The sequence below is a fragment of the Acartia tonsa genome, chromosome 9, assembly GCF_053477335.1.
Source record: "Acartia tonsa isolate MP-2025a chromosome 9, ASM5347733v1, whole genome shotgun sequence".
NCBI classification, from domain to species: domain Eukaryota; kingdom Metazoa; phylum Arthropoda; class Copepoda; order Calanoida; family Acartiidae; genus Acartia; species Acartia tonsa.
This window is the reverse complement of record NC_137268.1, coordinates 31,925,080-31,944,782: the sequence shown is the minus strand read 5'-3', so window position 1 is coordinate 31,944,782 and position 19,703 is coordinate 31,925,080. Positions and strand designations below refer to the sequence as shown.

The 19,703-nt window shown below is 33.0% G+C and overlaps 1 protein-coding gene and 1 long non-coding RNA gene across 5 annotated transcripts in view; both read left to right on the top strand.

Annotated features, from left to right (window-relative positions):
• Positions 1–15,441, top strand: part of LOC145328781 (uncharacterized) — a 77,731-nt gene extending 62,290 nt beyond the window's left edge. The window contains exons 33-43 of one of the 4 annotated variants that reach the window (XM_080172638.1): positions 7,949–7,971; positions 8,065–8,133; positions 9,308–9,424; positions 9,817–9,957; positions 10,769–10,970; positions 11,904–12,041; positions 12,294–12,416; positions 13,347–13,426; positions 13,601–13,694; positions 14,458–14,600; positions 15,213–15,441. In XM_080172638.1, the coding sequence (XP_080028764.1) occupies positions 7,949–7,971; positions 8,065–8,133; positions 9,308–9,424; positions 9,817–9,957; positions 10,769–10,970; positions 11,904–12,041; positions 12,294–12,416; positions 13,347–13,426; positions 13,601–13,694; positions 14,458–14,600; positions 15,213–15,422 (1,340 nt within the window). In that variant the 3' untranslated portion in view covers positions 15,423–15,441. Of the gene's footprint in view, positions 1–7,948; positions 7,972–8,041; positions 8,134–9,307; positions 9,425–9,816; positions 9,958–10,768; positions 10,977–11,903; positions 12,042–12,293; positions 12,417–13,346; positions 13,427–13,600; positions 13,695–14,457; positions 14,601–15,212 lie in introns of all 4 variants that reach the window. The other 3 variants (XM_080172636.1, XM_080172637.1, XM_080172635.1) reach the window with 3 other exon arrangements.
• Positions 15,442–16,370: 929 nt separating this feature from the next.
• LOC145328782 (uncharacterized) lies at positions 16,371–17,642 on the top strand. Its single transcript, XR_013882631.1, has 3 exons — positions 16,371–16,953; positions 17,199–17,282; positions 17,519–17,642. It is a non-coding gene; the product is annotated as an uncharacterized LOC145328782 (long non-coding RNA).
• Positions 17,643–19,703: the final 2,061 nt, after the last annotated feature.

The window sequence follows — 19,703 nt, the reverse complement described above, 5'->3', positions numbered from 1 at the left end:
GGGACTTTGCTTATATTTTGATTGGTTGATTCATTAAGTTGAGTGTTTAAACGTTTCAACCACCAATTTTAACCTAAAATAGGTGTAATTTTGTGTATCATCACAGTGGATGTATATTAATTTGTCGGCCACTGGCTTATCCCTTTAGAACCCTGATTTATACCTATAGCGAAGTCAGCCGGTAGCTTTTATTAAAAAATCTCCAGTCGCAGTTCATCCATTCTTTTTTCGAAAATTTCCAGCAACAAAAAAATATTTTAAAAAAATGTAATAAGTATAAGAATAAAAAATACAGGTTAATGATTTCTGACGTATATTTCTTTGTAACATGATAATGAATAGAATTAAAACCAATATAACCATACATTAGGATAGGGACAAATTCTCTAAAAATAAAAATTACAAAAAATAATGTGTTAATTTAAAAAGTAGGAGGTTCTGCGACTTATGTCAAGATTTTTATGTATTTTTACTCCAAAAATAGTAGGTATTTTAAGAACTGTTCTTATGCGTCTTGAACAATAATATGAATTAAGAAAATTAATTCGATAGGCAGGTATAACGCACAAAGAAAGAATATCAATAAATTATTTAGAATTTTTTACTTTTTAAAATAAACCACATCCCACAAAATTCTGACAAATGAATCCCCCTTTAATAGTGTGACGTCATGTTAATTCTATTCTTAGCAAAACTTGTGGACAATATTTAATATGCATTTTTGTTCTACATATTGGATTTATTAATAATGGAAATATGTAAAAATATTAGCCGACTTATTGTAGTCGCAGTTAGTCCAAAATTAGTCTGATAGCCTTATGACTCAAAACACAATTCGCACATTAATTAAAGATTAAAAAAACCACTGATAATGGAAAGAAAACGAAGTAGCGGTTTCGTCGTATTTTCACTGTAGCTTTTCTCCTATTTCTAGCCAATTTCCTAATTCTGTGGACTAAAAAGCTATGACGTGAAAAAATTACGAAATCCGCTACTTCTTTAAGATCCTAAAACACTAATTGGCCGAAGCAATTTACACTTAATGTAGAAGTACTAATTTGCGTTTCGGATTAATTTGCAACGCAATGGCTATTTAATTTTTAAGCTTTATCCATCTACATATTTTATTCATTAAAATTTTTTTTACATAATGAAAAAACAAGGTTTCGTTAAATTCATTCTTTTAATATTAACTCTTTTTCTTATCATGAAAGCCGGGTTTTACTTGGTTTCTCAAGACGGTGGAAAAAATACTCTACCTGCTTTTTTGTTATTTTTAAAACTCTTAATATCCCTTTTGTTAAAAAACAATAAAGTTTTTTTTTGTTATTGCAAAGCAACGGTTGAAGCAATTATGTTTTAAATGTGTGATTTAAATAATTTAAAAGGTATAAAATAATGTTTTATTGCTAAAAAAAAACACTTAATTTATCTTTTTTTTTCTTTTTTTGTTGCAATAGGTACCTACTTTTAAAAACTATTGAAAAGCTATTTAGAATCAAAGTGTGTTGTGTTATCTTAACTTTAGGACTAATTTATTCTTTACAAACTTTCGGTGTTCCAACTTTTCCACCAGTATATTTAATCTACTGCAGGTGTAATGGGGTTTACATAAGGGGGGGGAGGGAACATTGGACTGTTTATTACACTAGTCCCTAAAGTTTTATATTTAATTTTCTTATATTTATTGGCTCAACAACTCTGGGGGCTTTAATCGTATTTTGATTGGTTGGTTATTTAGTTGTGTTTCATCATTGGGGATGTATATCAATTTATTGGCCATTGTCTTATCCCTTTAGATCCCTAGATTATCGTCCATTGTTTTATCCCTTAAGAGCTGTGAGTGATGCATATTAAGTCAAGGAAAGTTAAATTATAAAATAATGAAATAATCTTCTTTATAAATATATGAAAGAAGACACACTGACAACCCTCTCTCTCTCTCTCTTGATTAACACTTTTACTGTCAAACTTTAATAATCATAAAGTTTCATACAAAAAAGTTTGACACAAATCTTTGCGAGAATAAACTTAATAGAGAAAAAGGATAGTAAAATAGGAATGTTTTTTTTTAAATAGAAATTTATTGCACAGTTATTTGCCCTGTTAGCTTATGTTTATGCATTTTTTCTTTAATTAAAAGCTCAGATTTCGTTAAGCTTAAATGTCCATTTTTTATCAGAAATTGAATTTTTGGCTTGTTATGCGTTTGCAAAAATCGACTTTGGATTGCTGCCTTTCTTATTTTTGTAACTTTGAAGTTTTCACTATTTGGGTTGCGGCCTATTAAAAATTGATATTGGTCACAGTTTAATCTCCTACGATTTTAAAATTATTTCTGCGTTTTGACGCCTTTTGGTCCTAAGTTAAAAGTAATAAACTAACAAAAACTCTGTATGTTCTGTTCTACTATTTTTATACCACTCTGAGTTGAGTGTAAAAGTTGAATAAGATTTCTATCTTCAAAAGTAGTTATTGAAATTTCAATGAAAACGTTCAATTTCTTTTTCTCATTCTCATATATTCTCAAATACTAGAACTTGAAGGGGGACAAACGTTTTTTTTCTACAATTATAGTTATATTAAAATCTTCCTATCTATTTAAATTTTTGCATTAAGATTCTTGTGAAAAAAAGGTTCATTTTAAGTTTAGCCTGTGTTCGTTTACCCGACTGAGTTTTGGAACTGCGGTTTTATGGATGATGTTATGCTTGTTTTTATTAACCCTTTGGATTCTTAGAATTTTTTCTGTATCCAAACCACCGTTTAAGCATATTATAACTGAAGGTCCTCCAGTTTATGTAACAAGGGGGGGGGGGGGGGGAGTTTGTACACTTAGGAAATGAAATTCAGTACCAAAGTTTGTGAGGGTCGTATGGGCTTGTTTTTAAAGTTATCAACCTAATTTTTTTTGTAGGCTCTCTTATATGACTTGATATACACGGAAAACTTTGAAAATTGAATTTCGGTACTTTCCTTCTAGGGGCTTGTGGAGCAAAAGACCCTCCAAAACACTAAAAATATGAGTTCTGACCTTATTTTTAAAGATATCGACCTGATTTTTTCTTCCTAATACTTTTTTAACATACCCGAATCAACGAACCATTACAGATTTCATTTTGGGACTTTCCTTCTAGGGGCTTGTGGAGCAAGAGACCCCCCAAAACACAAAAATATGAGTACTGGGCTTATTTTTGAAGATATCGACCTGATTTTTTTTATAATACTTTTTTAACATAACCGAATTAACGAACCATTACAGATTTCATTTTGGGACTTTCCTTCTAGGGGCTTGTGGAGCAAGAGACCCCAAAAACACAAAAATATGAGTACTGGGCTTATTTTTGAAGATATCAACCTGCTTTTTTTATATAAAAATAATATTTAAACATAACCGAATCTACGAACCATTACAGATTTCATTTTGGAACTTTCCTTCTAGGGGCTTGTGGAGCAAGAGACACCAAAAATCATAAAAATATGAGTTGTGGGCTTCTTTTTTAAGATATCAACCTGATTTTTTATATAAAAATACTATTTTAACATAACCGAATCTATGAACCATTACAGATTTCATTTTGGGACTTTCCTTCTACGGGCTTGGGGAGCAAAAGACCCCAGAAACACTAAAAATATGAGTTCTGAGCTAATTTTTAAGATATCAACCTGATTTTTAAAAAATAATACTGTTTTAACATAACCAAATTAAGAAAACATTACAGATTTCATTTTGGGACTTTCCTTCTAGGGGCTAGTGGAGCAAAGATTCCAAAACCAATAAAAATACGAGTTCTGAGCTTATTTTTAAAGATATCAACCTGATCTTATTAAAATAATACTTTTTTAACCTAACCGATCTAAGAAACCATTAAGGATTTCATTTTGGGACTTTCCTTCTAGGGGCTTGTGGAGCAAAAGACCCCCAAAACACTAAAAAATATGAGTTCTGAGCTTATTTTTTAAGATAACCTGAGAACTCAATTTATTTTGTTTTGGAGGTGTTTTACCCTACTTTCCCCTAAAAGGAAAGTGCCAAAATGAAATTATTAGTGGCTACCTAGTTCAAACATGTGAAAAAGTTTTCATGAAAAAAATAAGCTCAATATCTTTAAAAATATTTTTTGGGGGTCTTTTGCCCCACTAGCTTCTAGAAGGAAAGTCACAAAATGAAATCTGTAATGGTTTCTTAGTTCGGTTATGTTAAAAAAATTGTTCCTAAAAAAATCAGGTTGATATATTTAAAAATAAGGCCAGAACTCATATTTTAAGTGTTTTTGGGGTCTTTTGCTCCACAAGCCACTAGAAGGAAAGTCCCAAAATGAAATCTGTAATGGTTCGTAGATTCGGTTCTGTTAAAATAGTATTTTTATATAAAAAATCAGGTTGATATCTTTTAAAATAAGCTCAGAACTCATATTTTTAGTGTTTTGGGGTCTTTTGCTCCACAAGCCCGTAGAAGGAAAGTCCCAAAATGAAATCTGTAATGGTTCGTAGATTCGGTTATTTTAAAATAGTATTTTTTTATTATATAAAAAAATAAGGTTGATATCTTAAAAGAGAAGCCCACAAATCATATTTTTATGATTTTTGGGGGTCTCTTGCTCCACAAGCCCCTAGAAGGAAAGTCCCAAAATGAAATCTGTAATGGTTCGTAGATTCGGTTATGTTTAAATATTATTTTTATATAAAAAAAAGCAGGTTGATATCTTCAAAAATAAGCCCAGTACTCATATTTTTGTGTTTTGGGGGTCTCTTGCTCCAAAAGCCCCTAGAAGGAAAAAGTCCCAAAATGAAATCTGTAATGGTTCGTTAATTCGGTTAAGTTAAAAAAGTATTATAAAAAAAAATCAGGTCGATATCGTCAAAAATAAGCCCAGTACTCATATTTTTGTGTTTTGGGGGTCTCTTGCTCCACAAGCCCCTAGAAGGAAAGTCCCAAAATAAAATCTGTAATGGTTCGTTGATTCGGGTATGTAAAAAAAGTATTAGGAAGAAAAAATCAGGTCGATAACTTTAAAAATAAGGTCAGAACTCATATTTTTGTGTTTTGGGGGTCTCTTGCTCCACAAGCCCCTAGAAGGAAAGTACTGAAATTCAATTTTCAAAGTTTTCCGTGTATATCAAGTCATATAAGAGAGCCTACAAAAAAATTAGGTTGATAACTTTAAAAACAAGCCCATACGACCTTCCCAAACTTTGGTACTGAATTTCATTTCCTATAAGTGTACAAACTCCCCCCCCCCCTTATTTTTTTTAAATTTTCATTCACTTAGCTAGGAAATTTCTCTGTTTACTTGATCATTCGATTACCAACTTACTAGGGAAATAAAATGATTTAAACCAAATTTTAATCTACTGTAGGGATAATTTTTGTCATCATTGGGGATGTATTGTACATCAATTTAACTTTATTGTCTTATTAGTAGCAAAACTACTCTATAATTCGAAATGTCCGTCCGTCCGTCTTTCCGTCTGAGACAGAAAGGGAGAAACGTGATTTTCTCGGCTCCTATTAAAGATAGAGAGCTGAAATTTTCAGGTATTAATTATGTTAAGAGTCTTCATATTTTCACCAAGTTTTATCAAGATTCGTCAGTTGGTTGGGGTGCTGGATCGATTCCTACATTTTTAAGTTTTCATGATTTTCTTAACTCCTATTCAACATAGACTGCTGAAATTTTTTTAGGGATTGAATACTTTCATATTAGGCATACTTTTATCAAGTTTTATTGAGATTTGCTTATTGGTTGGGGTGCTAGTTCGATTCCTAGATTTTTATGTTTTCATGATTTTCTTTACTCCTATTTGAGATAGAAACTGCAATAAAGTTCATTTTTTTCCTGATATCCATCCATAATTTTTGTGCTTCGCTACTTATGGATGTTGTCACCCTTGTTCCTTAAGATTACTGACTTATAAACATAAAAAAGGCTGGCATCAATACGTAATAATCTAAATAATCTTAAAAAATTATAGAATATATTTGTCCCGATTCTCCGACTGGAAATGAAAGAGCAAGTCAGTTGTATAAGTTGTAAGATTCTCTTTTCTATGGTGTGCAAACATTTCCGCCAAATGTACCACATTATAAAATCACAAGAACAGCAAATTATTACTACAGTTTGCGTTCTTAAAAAAAATTTATGTCTTGAATTCTGTATAAATTCTATACAATATCTGAACTTGTAAGAGAATTATTCACATCTTTTTCATTGCATCTTGAAGTCCTATTATGTAAATGTTTTTTTTAAAACATAACATTTCTTCACTTAGGTTTAGGGATAGTTTTAGGCTATTTTTAGCCCTTCCCATCTACCCGAATATAGAGGCCTTAGATGCCAGCTATTTTTCTGTAAAGTCCCATTCCTAGTATGAAAAACTTTGTGCGAAATTGATTGCGCTTTTTTTTCTGGTGTATATGTATAATTGAGTTATATATATATTTTTTTCTGACTTTTTCCTTATAATACAACTTTTTAGCTTATATTGATGACATTATGGTAGATATAATAGTATTATGATGTCTCTATTCATGTGTCGGTCTGAATTAACTGACTTGTAAATTTTTACGTATTCATTGCATTGGTCTCGTGATTGTTTTTGGCTCATGGTTTCAAAGTCCAGGTTTTAGTTTTCTCGCTAACCGTTTGGTAACTGATTTGGTTCACCTTAACGGAGAGGCTTTTTATAGTTCCAGGGAAGGTTTTCTCTCTGTTGGAGAAGGGTATCTCCAACCTTCCAAAGAAATCTCCAAAATTAATAAAATCTGTTTTAAATTGAAAATTGGGGCGGGGTGTTGGACTTCCCTCCCACCTTAAAAACCCCTAGAAGCTTCTAGTTAACCGCTAGTTGATAATAAAAAGTTTTTAATAAGTATAAGAATGGTATATATACACATAGGTAAACGATAATCCTTTCTAGGAAATGTTTTTCTGAAAAAATATATTGTTACATTTACCTCTTTTAATATTACCTACAGAAAGGAAAAATAATATTTAGTATTTATGAATTTGCATGATATTTTGTTTTTAAAATGTCACAATTTATTTCATACTTAAATATCAAATATTATGGATTTAAGTATTGAATATTGTCTGGTTGGCTAGAGAGGTACTTATGTTTAGTATTAGCAATTTTTGCAAAATTATTTTTAATTTATTTGAAATATTTTTTATATTCATAATTTGCAGTCAAGTGCAGATTTAATTCAATTTTCTCTTTTGATAATAACCCTAAAGTGCTATCAATTAGGTATTTTAGTTGCATTGTTAAATATAACGGTAATGTGCTAAAGGGGTGGGTAAACAACTAAATTATTCGAGGGAAAAAATACTTATTAAGGTTTTGTGATTTTAGGGAACATTCGAGGGATTGCTCCAAATAAATGCTTAACTAATGTAAATAGCTTTCGAAGTTCTGAAGTTTCTGAGCATAATAAATACAATTATCTAAATCTACATGTTAAATGTAAACAAATCTTAAGTGTTTTTAGATGTTTTTGATCATGGGCAAGAATTGACGACAAAATATTGTCTTTAGAGTTTATCAATGATATTTCGAACATGATTGTTTAAGGTGGTGATACTAACACCTAGTGAGGTGAGCAGCAGCCTGTTATCACAAGGATCTACACAACCTGCCAATGATAATATTAACATGATTGTTTCAGGTGGTGATCCTGAGCCTAGTGAGGTGAGCAGCAGCCTGCCATCACAAGCATCTACACAACCTGCCAATGATATAATTAACATGATTGTTTCAGGTGGTGATCCTGAGCCTAGTGAGGTGAGCAGCAGCCTGCCATCACAAGCATCTACACAACCTGCCAATGATAATATTAACATGATTGTTTCAGGTGGTGATCCTGAGCCTAGTGAGGTGAGCAGCAGCCTGCCATCACAAGCATCTACACAACCTGCCAATGATATAATTAACATGATTGTTTCAGGTGGTGATTCTGAGCCTAGTGAGGTGAGCAGCAGCCTGCCATCACAAGCATCTACACAACCTGCCAATGATATAATTAACATGATTGTTTCAGGTGGTGATTCTGAGCCCAGTGAGGTGAGCAGCAGCCTGCCATCACAAGCATCTACACATCCTGCTAATGAGGACCAAGCTACAGAAAGCGAGGCAAGTACCTAAGTCCAGGGATCTATAGGGAAAAGAAAATTGCCGATAAATTGATGTGAATTCCCAATGTAAATACACAAATCAATTAAAAGTTCCAAAAGTTGTTAAGCAAACGAATAAGTAAAAGTTATTATAAAACTTTGGGGACTAGTGTAATAAACAGCCATTGTTCCCTCTCTCTGACCCTAATCATTGTTCTTGTTTGATTATAATGGTTGTTAGTATTGAAGCTACTCTTTAAATAACAAAATATTCCTCTTGGGTTCTGTCAGGCTGCTTGATATTGTTTATCGAAAATTAGCGAGCAGAGAATCTATTATAATTTATAACAATCATTGATAATTAATGTCTTGAGGCTTGATATGATTTACTCGGGTACTAGCTAAGGATAGACGGTTTAAAGTGGACTATGCACGAACGAGAGCAAGTGATTTTAAGCCCCTTCCAGCAGTGATACCTACTAATATTTTTTTGTGAATATACTAGGGTTATCTATAATACAAAGTAGCTTGATGTCTGTCTGTCCGTCCGTCTGAAGCTTAAGATCTCGGTAACCACTGAACCGATTGGATTCTACTCTTCAGGGTATATTATATAACTATTGGTCCTGTGGTGGTTTTAAGCTATTTTCTTGGGGGGTGGGACACCCCTACCCCCCCCCCCCAAAAATGAAAATTTCCCCCCCTAATTTCTTTTTTTTGCAGAAGATTTCCTTGGTCCTTTTTTTATGCAGAAGATTTCCTTGGTCCTTATACGAATTTCGCCAAAAAAAATTTTGATCACCTCTTGGGGCAAAGCCCCTAGAGGCTAGGGGCGAATCCGCTAGTGTTTTATATAGTTATACTAACTAAAAAAATTACCTAAGTTTCACCATGGTTTTATATGCATAAAACTTTAAAATGATGAAGCATTCTTTATGAAATATCATCACATTTTTTATTTTTTATGCAAGTTGTTGAAAATTGCTATTCAGGTAGCGAATTTTCAAAAATGTTTATAGTACCTATATGAGTTAAAGGGGTTGGTAGGGCGAAATCATATAAATCATGTATTTTCTCCACAGTCATGTAAATGCTGGTTGAAGACTAGCCATCCTTCCTCTAAAACTTGAGTTTTATGTAGCCATAGGGATTATTTTTTTAAAAGAAAAAGTTATGACTTAAAACTATTGCAGGTAAAGAAGGGTGGACAGCCAGGTAGTAAACCTGGAAGTCCTGCCAAGAAGGCTGCAGCTGGTAAACCTGTGTCAAGTACTGTTACTAAACCAAAGGTCAAGGGAGTTGAGGCGAAGGTTAGTTCTAGTTAGTTATATTAAGTAGCATTCTTTTATTCAATTTTTGATTAACGAATTTCCCCTAAAGTAAAGGAGGGTGAAATTGAAATGGATGCTAAGATTTCAAAAGTAAGGTTTACTACCAATATCTGATTTTGTCATAGATAGAGGGGGACAATGTGCTGTTACACTAGTCCCTAAAGTTTTATTATAACATTTTTAAATTCGTGGCTTAACAACTGTAGGGACTAACGGTAATAAAGGTGAATTTTGAGTGGTTGGCTCAAACATTTCAGAGAGGGTAATTTTGTGTATTATCAATTATAGGAGATTATATCAATTTATCGGCCATTGTCTTAACCCTTTAGATCCCATGAATTTATTGATTCTTTTATTTTTTAATGTTCCAGACTAAACCTACAAGTGATGCTGCTAAAAAGCCTGGAACTGGTACTGAGAAGCCAGCGACTGGCAGACCTGGCAGCGGAACAGCCGCCAGAACTGCAACAGCCTCTGCCAAATCTACAGCTGCTACCAAATCTTTAGCAAAGGTTAGTTAAAATTGTCCGTCAGATTTTAATTTGTTCATATTATAGGTTTCAGAATAGATAAGGGGGGGGGGGGGAAGTTCTGACACATTTGCGTAAACGGTGAGTATAGGCTTTATCTTTGGACTGAGAGGATAGGTTATTAGGGATAAAATCATTCTTATATGATGAATTTCCCCCAGATTTAAGATTTTTTGGTTAGGCCTCCAGGTTCCGGAGCTCCAGGCCTCCAGGTGGTCTCTGTACAGGTAAAACAAAATATGCATCTTTTTTAGTATTATTCACATATTTGAAGAAAAAATATGCATATTTTGTTTTATAAGTTGATTTTTAACTTTAAATTTTTTTTTTTTTTCATTTTTACCTGTACAGAGACCACCTGGAGGCCTGGAGCTCCGTAACCTGGAGGCCTATCCAAAAAATCTTAAATCTGGGGGAAATTCATCATATAAGAATGATTTTATCCCTAATAACCTATCCTCTCAGTCCAAAGATAAAGCCTATACTCACCGTTTACGCAAATGTGTCAGAACTTCCCCCCCCCCCTTATCGCATCGTATTTAAGACAGCTTTTTGCGGATAGCAAATTATAAGATATTCGGTATCATTATTATTTTTTTTTTCTGTAGAAAAGTGTATTACGATACGATACACGATTTTATGGCTTAGAACCTGTTCTTATTCAGCGGATTTTGATCGGTTTCGAACCCAAGCTGGAAAATATTTTCTTGATGTTTATTTTTATACCTAGGTATGGTTTGTATGTCTGCCTTTTCAAAAATGCATAAGTTTTGATGAAATTTTTTTTCTGCAGGTATCTGCCCGTGCTCCAACAACCAGCAAGCCATCCTCCACATCTGATTCCAAGACAACAACCACAACTACAACAACCGCCAGAACTAAACCCACATCAGCCGTGTCCACAAGTAGAGTAGCGGCTACAGCCGCTTCTAAACCGTCTTCAGCGGCTGCTAGTAAAACAACAACTACAAAAGTTACTGCTCCTTCAAAAACAGGTACAGGTATTGGATACATAAAGAAACAAATTTTAGAGGGTTATTTTTTTTTTAGGGGCTATATCTCTTTTTTTAGGGGGTGGGTGAGGTACCTAACCCCCAAAATAAATCTTCTCATGACCTATAAGAAGTTACACTGTAAAGGAGAACCATATCGATTCAACGGTCACAGAAGTACATACAGGCAGACACAAAGAGATCCTGTTACTTTATAATTATACTAGCGGATACGCCCCTAGGGGCACTTGAGGAGGGGGGAGTTGAATCCTAAAACCTATTTTTTTAAAGGGGGTAGTTGTATGAAATGCATTTGAGCTTAATTTAGTGAACCGCATATTGTTTCCTAGTTAATGGGTTAAACTACATTTATATGCCATATATCTGAAAGAATTTCAATTTTCTACCACGTAGTTTTTAAAATCGTCTTTTTGTGATATAAGTAAAAGTAGAAAAAAAATTGGGGGGGTCTACCCTACACCACATTTTTTATTTTATTTTGTTTTTGGGGGGAGGGGGGGAATTTTTTCTAGGGGCGATTTCGAGGGTGGTGGTACCCTCCCCCCAAATAGTCTTAAACCTTCCCGGGACATATGAGAAGATACCCTGTTAAGGAGTACCCGATCGGTTCAGCGGTTAGCGAGATCCTTCGGTACGGACACACAGACGGACAAACACACATCCTGTTACTTTATTATAATAATACAAACATTGCAATTTTTATAATAATCCGAATCAGATTTTAAGTACTGATAAACGCAAGCAAGGCCTCCTTGTTTCATTTATATCAGGTCCAAGATTGTCGAATTAATCCGAAAAAGATTCAAAAAACGATCCATACCTCAAACATGTTCAGTAGAGCCTTGGTTTTGGTATAGATAAAGCTATTATTGAAAATAAAATGGGCTTGTCTTTCAGATTTTATTTTTTTTTTAGGTTCAACAGCTGCAAGCAGGGTGACAAGTGCCGGAAGCAGCCGGGTTGGATCAGCTAAAGCAGCCGCAGCCGCTAAATCTGATGACATTGAAGCTAAGGGATCAAAGAAGCCGCTAACTGCCGCAGCTACTAAGCCAGGTATTCTTTATACGACTGTTAGAAGTCTAGAGAGGGTTTATAATTTTTTGTTGAGGGTACATCCACTTTTCCCTGCTAGTTTTTTTTAAAACAAAGAAATTAATTTAAGGGGTAATTTTACAGCCTTCTTACTACTTGCTATGCATTTTAAAATATTTTTTTTCTTTATGTAAATTAATACCTATTTAAAAGTATTAGGTATATTATTAATAAATCATATACTGTATTATTTATTATGCAATGTTTGAATAGGTTCTGGAACAACACGAACTGTGCGGGCTCCTGTGGCCACCAAGACCAAAACAGCTGATGGGGAAACTCCTGGCTCACCAACAAAATCAACCACCACCACTTCTAGACCTTCTACTAAACCAGGTATCTAGAATTTTGATTTTGTGTGTTTTTTGGGGGGATGGGGGGGGGGGAATAAGTACCTTTCAGCCGTTTTTAGCAATGCTAACCATTAGAAGGTTGTAAGGAAAAAAGTTCTAAAATTCAAGTAACGTTAATAATGCTTTCCATCGTCAATGCTTTTCATTCAAACTATGATACTAGTGCGTTAATTAATTAGGGATGGCTTAATATGGTACGACCTACCAAAGCTCTAGGCCAGGCCAGGGTGATGTAATAACTGAATAGCTTCCACGAGGATTGTGGGTCAGCTTGTAATGTAACACTTAAAATACACTCAGCAGTGCAAGAAGCCAAAGGATTTTGAATTACAAGCTCCATGTGTGTGCAATATATCTGAATCCTAACTTCAGATAATCAGGTCTACATAAATAAAGACAAACAATGAATTAAGGGGGCGGGGGAGTTTGTACAGTTATAGGAAATGAAAATTCAGTATCAAATTTTGCCCTGGACGTTTGGGCTTGTTTTTATAGTTATCAACCCAATTCTTTTTGTAAACTCTTTTATATGATTGGATCTACCTGTAAAACTTTGAAAATTGAATTTTGGGACTTTTCTTCTAGGGACTAGTGGGGCAAAAGACCCCCCAAACACTAAAATTTTAAGTTATGAGCTTATTTTTAAAGATATCGAGCTGATTTTTTAAATGGAACCTTTTATTACATAGATGAGTTGTTACTCCATATTTCATTTTTGCACTTTACTTATAGGGGCTTTTGGGGTAAAACCACACCCCCAAATACAAAATTTATAAGTTTTGAGCTTACAAGCCCCTAGAAGTAAAGCGCAAAAATGAAATATGGGATGGCTAATCTACTCATGTATGTAGAATATTTACCTGGCAAAGTGATTATTAATGTTTACCAATAATAAAAATATCTTTTTCTCCAGGAGTGCCAAGAGTGGCAGGTACAACATCTGCTTCAGTAAGGCGTACAGAATCCATGGCCAAGAAGGATCCGGTCAGAAAGGTGATGATGCATTTTTTAGTTACCAACAATGTTTATAAAAAAAGAAAAATTGTTTTTAATACGATCGTTTTAATAATACATGATTTTTTAGTATGGCTGAGAACCTGTTCTAATCCAGTGGATATTAAACGGCATCGAAGCCATATTTAAAATTTATATTATTTTGAATTACAGGTCGATCCAGCTGCAAAGGACCGTGTAACCGCCAGGATGGCAGCTGTTCCACGGCCGACATCCAAACCTGCCCCTTCTGCTAGCAATAAATCAGGTAAAGGATGGTTACTAAGATAATTAGGTATGATATTTAATAACATGGGCGCAGAGTATGTTCAAGGTTCATGGCGTGGCGAAGACTTGTACCCAAAGTTTTATCTAGTCCCCAATTGATCAAGATATCAAAACTTACTTAATTAATTTGCATTTTATGTATTATTAATGTTAATTTCTGAACCTGGAATGACCGTTGTATAAGTTTAAGATACAAAATTAGCTTTAAAAATTACTTTTCTAAACAAGCTGCCAAGACTTAAGAGATTTTAATAAGGGATCTAAAGGGATATAACACTGGCCGATAAATTGGTGTTTATCTCTTTCTCCAATGATGATTCACAAAATTTTCCGTCTGTAGATTACAATAAGTGGTTAAAACGTTTGTACACTCAACTTAATATACCAACCTTTGTTAATAAAGTAACTTACTGATACTGCTATAAAAACAAAAAACTACCTAGCTATTTAAGAAAATTAATATTTTCGCTAGGTACCTTATAAAGTCTGTTACGTTACATTTTAAATAATTTTATAAAGAAGACGACATAAAAATGGCTGAAGTTTTGGAACATTTTTCACAGGATGTAAGTTGAAATGCAACAAGTTTATTTAATATTCTGCTTATTAAGTTTTGACACTGTAGAAGTGTTGATGATTTTAGAGCTTTGCTTTTATGGATTTTGTTATCCTTGTCTCAATATGTTTGCGGCTTCTTACCAAATTTTCTTTTTCTTTGTTGATAACCATTATTTTTTTATCAGATGTAAATACAACTCTGAGCAGCAGACCGCTGACTTCAACAGAAGCGCGGAAACCCAGCCAAGCTGCTATGAGAATTGCGGCTGCTAGAGCCGCCGCCGCTAAAAATAGCCTCCCAAGGAAACCAAAGACAGGGGCCAATAAGGTGATTTTTTAGATTTTGAAATAGATATTGCTTCTTTACAGGGATTTAAAGGGCTTATCAGACAATGACCGATAAAGTTTATGTACATCCCAAATGATGATACACAAAATACTCCTGTAGATTTAAATTAGTGGTTGAAACGTTTGAACTGAACACTTAACTTAATGTATAAACCAATCAAAATTCGTTAAAGTCCCGAAAGTTTTAAGCCAACGAATTAGAAAACGTTATTATAAAACTTTGGGGACTAGTGTAATAGATGGCCCATTGTCCCCTCTCTCTCTCTCTCTCTCTCTTTCTCTCTCTCTCTCTCTCTCTTCTCTCTTCTCTCTCTCTCTTTCTCTCTCTCTCTCTCTTCTCTCTCTCTCTTTCTCTCTCTCTTTCTCTCTCTCTTTCTCTCTCTCTATCTATCTCTTTCTGTTTCTCTTTCTTTCTCATCCTCTGGCTTCTATAACATAGCAGTCACTCAATGTTTGTGATTATTTGTTAGATTTGTTTAGCTTCACTTTTATGGATGCTGTCCTCTTTGTTAAAAATGTTACAAAAGTATCAATTTAATAACAGTGAATTTTACTCTTAACTTTATTTTTAACTGTTTTCTTTTTTTTTCAGTCGCAAGCTGAATCGCCTTCCGAAGAAAATCCGTCAGTTACATCCCCAACAAATGCGCCGGCCACCGAAACTCCTCCCACTAAAGCTGAATCTGCCATAGCTGCACTGGAAGCTGTTCCCACTCCTAATGTTAAAGCTGCCGCTGAAAATCCAGAAGAAAAACCTGCTGATCTTGTAGTTGAAGGACAATCTTTGGAAAGCTCAGCTTAAACATAGTTTTTAGCTATGACAGCTTTTTATGTATTAAACAAATAAAATCCGAGTCCAAAAAAGAAACACTAAAGAATCAGGGTTAAAGAAAACTTGTATAAAAAATAAACAGTTTTGTGTTGAAGCTCCCCCCTGCTTGTATGTAATTGTGAGTATTTTGCTAGATTTTTAAAAGAAATGTCTGACAGCTAATATTACCTAATTTAACATTGTTCTGTGTTATATTTTTAATACTTTAGCAAGTATGTTCATCATTATTTTATGTATTATGTTAGGAACTTTGTTCAAAAATGTTTTCCGAAAGAATCAGGCGTTTAAGGAAACTTAATCCACTAAAAATGGATGACATCCGAGCTGTTAATATTGGTTTTAATATTTTCAGACAAGCTGATAAATACTAAACTTATTCGGATTGACTTCCCACAAGTTTTCAATTTATATCTTTAATGCTAATTCTTTCACAAATGGCCCATAATTATTTAGTTATTATCCTTATTTATGCTCAAGAAAGACTAAAAAAGAGCTGAAAAAAATAAACCAAAAATGTAATTAAAGTGATAATTTAATTCAAACAAGTCACAACTTAAAGCTAATCAATTTTGAATGAAAAACAACCCAGTTTTATTTTACCATTATGTATTTATATTTTACCTAAATGATACTTAGTTTTTGCTCTAATTACCTAAACCGAAACCACCGTACTTCTTTTTATTATCAACAATGATTTTTAATAAACTGACAAAATATGAAATGGCATAAACCAAAACAGTTTTAAAATTAAAAACATATATTTTATTTGTTACCTAAATTAAGATACAATACCGGTTTTTTATTTATGCAATTTTTAGCTTTTTTGTATTACCTATTCATATTAAAAACTATTGAACTGAATGTAAACTTGAGTACTTAATTTTGAAAATAGCTTTCTTATACAATTTAATGTTACAGGCTGATCTAGACAAAAAATATTTCATTTTTCAGAGAAGGGGGATTTGTTATTTGATCTTTTTAATAAAATTAAGTGTAGATCAAAAGTTAGTTTAACTCAAACAAAATATACCTTATTAAAGAATGGATATTTTATAATTTGGATGTTACAATAGATTTTCATGTTCTTTAATAAAGTGAAACTCACAGCGGGCTAAAAGAACGATTCCCCACTTCTACCTCTTTATCCCATTCCTTCCCTCCTACCGGATGAACGAACTGACCAACATACTAGCAACCTAAATGGACGACTATTTTTCCTTTGTTATAATATCCACATATATAATCTATATTCATTTATAAAAGATTTTAAGCAAACTATTAAGAGATAGTTTTATTTACAGTCAAATGTCTACTGCCCCCCCCCCCCCCAAAAAAAAAAAAAATGATTTATTTTTCTTGTATAGATGACCCTGTATGCCACCATTAATGTATTCTTTGTACAAATATTTCATCATTTCTGTATTTTAAACAAATATTTCTTCAATCTTTAAAAAATAACCAAATATGTTATTTCTGATTTATTAATACTATAATTAGACAGGCTAATAATTTTATTGCTGTATGTCTTAAAATTACTTTTCTGTGTTAAAAGCACCATAGTATACTTATTCACATAAAATACAGTTTTTTAAAACTAACTAACAAATATTTATACTATTAAAAATAGTACAAAATTAGCTTTTTATCAAAAATGGATCAAATAAGTTACCATATTATTAAAATTCATTATATTACTGGTTTAACTGGTACAAAACTGAAAAGTATTAATATTTGAAAACTAACTAGACTTACAATCTGGAGCATCGAGAAAGTATTTTAAGATAGGTACTTAATTTCGAATAAACTATTTACTTAAAAACTATTAGCAGGGTAAGGAATAATTATTCTGAAATTATAATAATAAAATGTAAAATTAAAATTAAAAAAGCACTTAAAATTGCTTTAGTTATGTCATAGATATATTCAATTTTGCTGCCTTTTAATACCTGTTTATAGGAAGCTAAATATTAAGTGTTAGCCTGCTGAAATATTACTCGTTTTTTCTTAAGATCAATTTTTAAGCATTGGGATATTTTTCTCAGAATCGTTATTCCTTCCCCTGCCAGTCTACTACATACACGTATTACAATGCATATATCTAATTTTAATTAGTTCGTTTTCTTAGTTTTATTTTTAATAATAATTTTAAGTAATTAAAATAGTTTAAAGGGGGATGAAACTCTTTCTTATTTTAGCAGAGGTGGTTTTATTTTGTTGCAGAAAACTTTTAGCATATGAAAGATCAAGTTAGAAACAACATTTTTAGTATGACTTCGAAACCGATTAGTAACTGCTGGATTAGGTCAATAATGTAAAATAATGTATAGCATCGTTTTACATTTAATTTTCTACTAATATTAAGATAAAATTAACACTAGTTATTTATTTAAATATCCGCGGAAACCTGTCTATGACACGATGCGATATATAACTTTTAATTTCCAGTATCCTACCCCCTTCCCTCTAGTTAGAAATGTTCCCATCCCCCACTTAATTTTACTATTTTAATTACTTAAGAGACCAACCTAATTTATTATTTGTAATGTTTTACTGTATGATTGAACTCATGTTCTTTTCTTATGTATTTGTAGTGTAACTGAATATTATTATTATTATTATGAAAGCATTTTAGGAAATATATACATTGACTTGTCAAAAATTATGTTTTTGTCATTTTTAATTGTTTTTTGGTGATATGTTCCTAGTAACGATTATCTTCTAGAATCTATTAACTTTATAGGATGCTAACGTATAGATTTTTGCTCGCACAAAATTTTAACCCACAAAAGACGGCCTAAAAATAATCTGGAATAGTCATTGCATTAATAAAAAATGCACAGTTATCTCGCAGTGTTCATAAATGCGCGAAAAAGACTTATTACTTAGATAGAAGTTATTTATGGAAATGTTTAGACGCTGCTACTTGGTACAAACTAAACCCAATTCACCCTTTAAATGTAAAATGCAACGAGGTACGAATTGCAGAATAAGTTTGTATACTTTGGGGGAGCAATATAATTTACAAATTTTTGTTTAAAAATCACGAAACCTTTTATCTATAAATGTTAAATGGATGTATTATTACTTGGATCAGTACACAAGATTATGATGTACACTAATAAAAGGAAACTTATAGCTGGGTAAAATAACGAATTACCACCTCTTCTGGATGAACAAACTGACCTGTAAACGATGTCCATGTACGCATAGAATTGACGAATATTTCTCCCCTGGCATAATATCCACGTATAATTTATATCCATTAATGCATATGGAGTATCTTTATTAACGACTAGCGGCTTCGCCCCCTAGTCTCTAGGGGCTTTGTTCCATGAGGTAATTAAATAAAAGATGGAGGTGCCCCAACTATTTTGGAACTTTCCAGAAAAAATTAATGGAGTTTTTTGGGGGGGTTGGGGGTGTTCCACCCACCAAGAAAATAGCCTAAAACTACCACAGGACCAGTAGGTATATTCCCTGAAGAGTAGAATCCGATCGGTTCAGTGGTTACCGCGATCTTAAGGGACAGACAGACATCGTTCTACTTTGTATTATACAGTTAGGGAGTTGAATCCATTTTATAGAAGCAGAAATATAATCTATGATTATGGTATGGACCCTCTAAAACTGTAATCTACCCTTCCACTTTCCCCTCTCTTGGTGAAGATATCTTCAACGCCGATACGATTTTTGAAATATAAGATTCCACTTTTGCCTCTCTTGTTGAAGATATCTTCACCAAGAGAGGCAAAAGTGGAATCTTAAATTTCAAAAATCGTATCGGCGTTGAAGATATCTTCACCAAGAGAGGGGAAAGTGGAATCTTACATTTCAAAAATCGTATCGGCGTTGAAGATATCTTTACCAAGAGAAGGGAAAGTAGAATCTTACATTTCAAAAATCGTATCGGCGTTGAAGATATCTTCACCAAGAGAGGGGAAAGTGGAAAGGTAGATTACAGTTTTAGAGGGTCCAAACCATAATCATAGATTATATTTCTGCTTCTATAAAAATGGATTCAACTCCCTAACTGTTATAGATATTCTACAATTCATATTGTCAATTTGAATGTAATGCTACATTGCAATAATGATCATTCAAAATACTAGCGCCGTCGCTTGGTAAATTAATACTCAAGCTTAATTTCTAGTTTGGCTTCGAAACCGATTAAAATCCGCAGTCATACTGAAAAATTAGTATAGCATAGGCCCCACGGGTCTAACACTACTAATTATCATCTTATAATTTTTA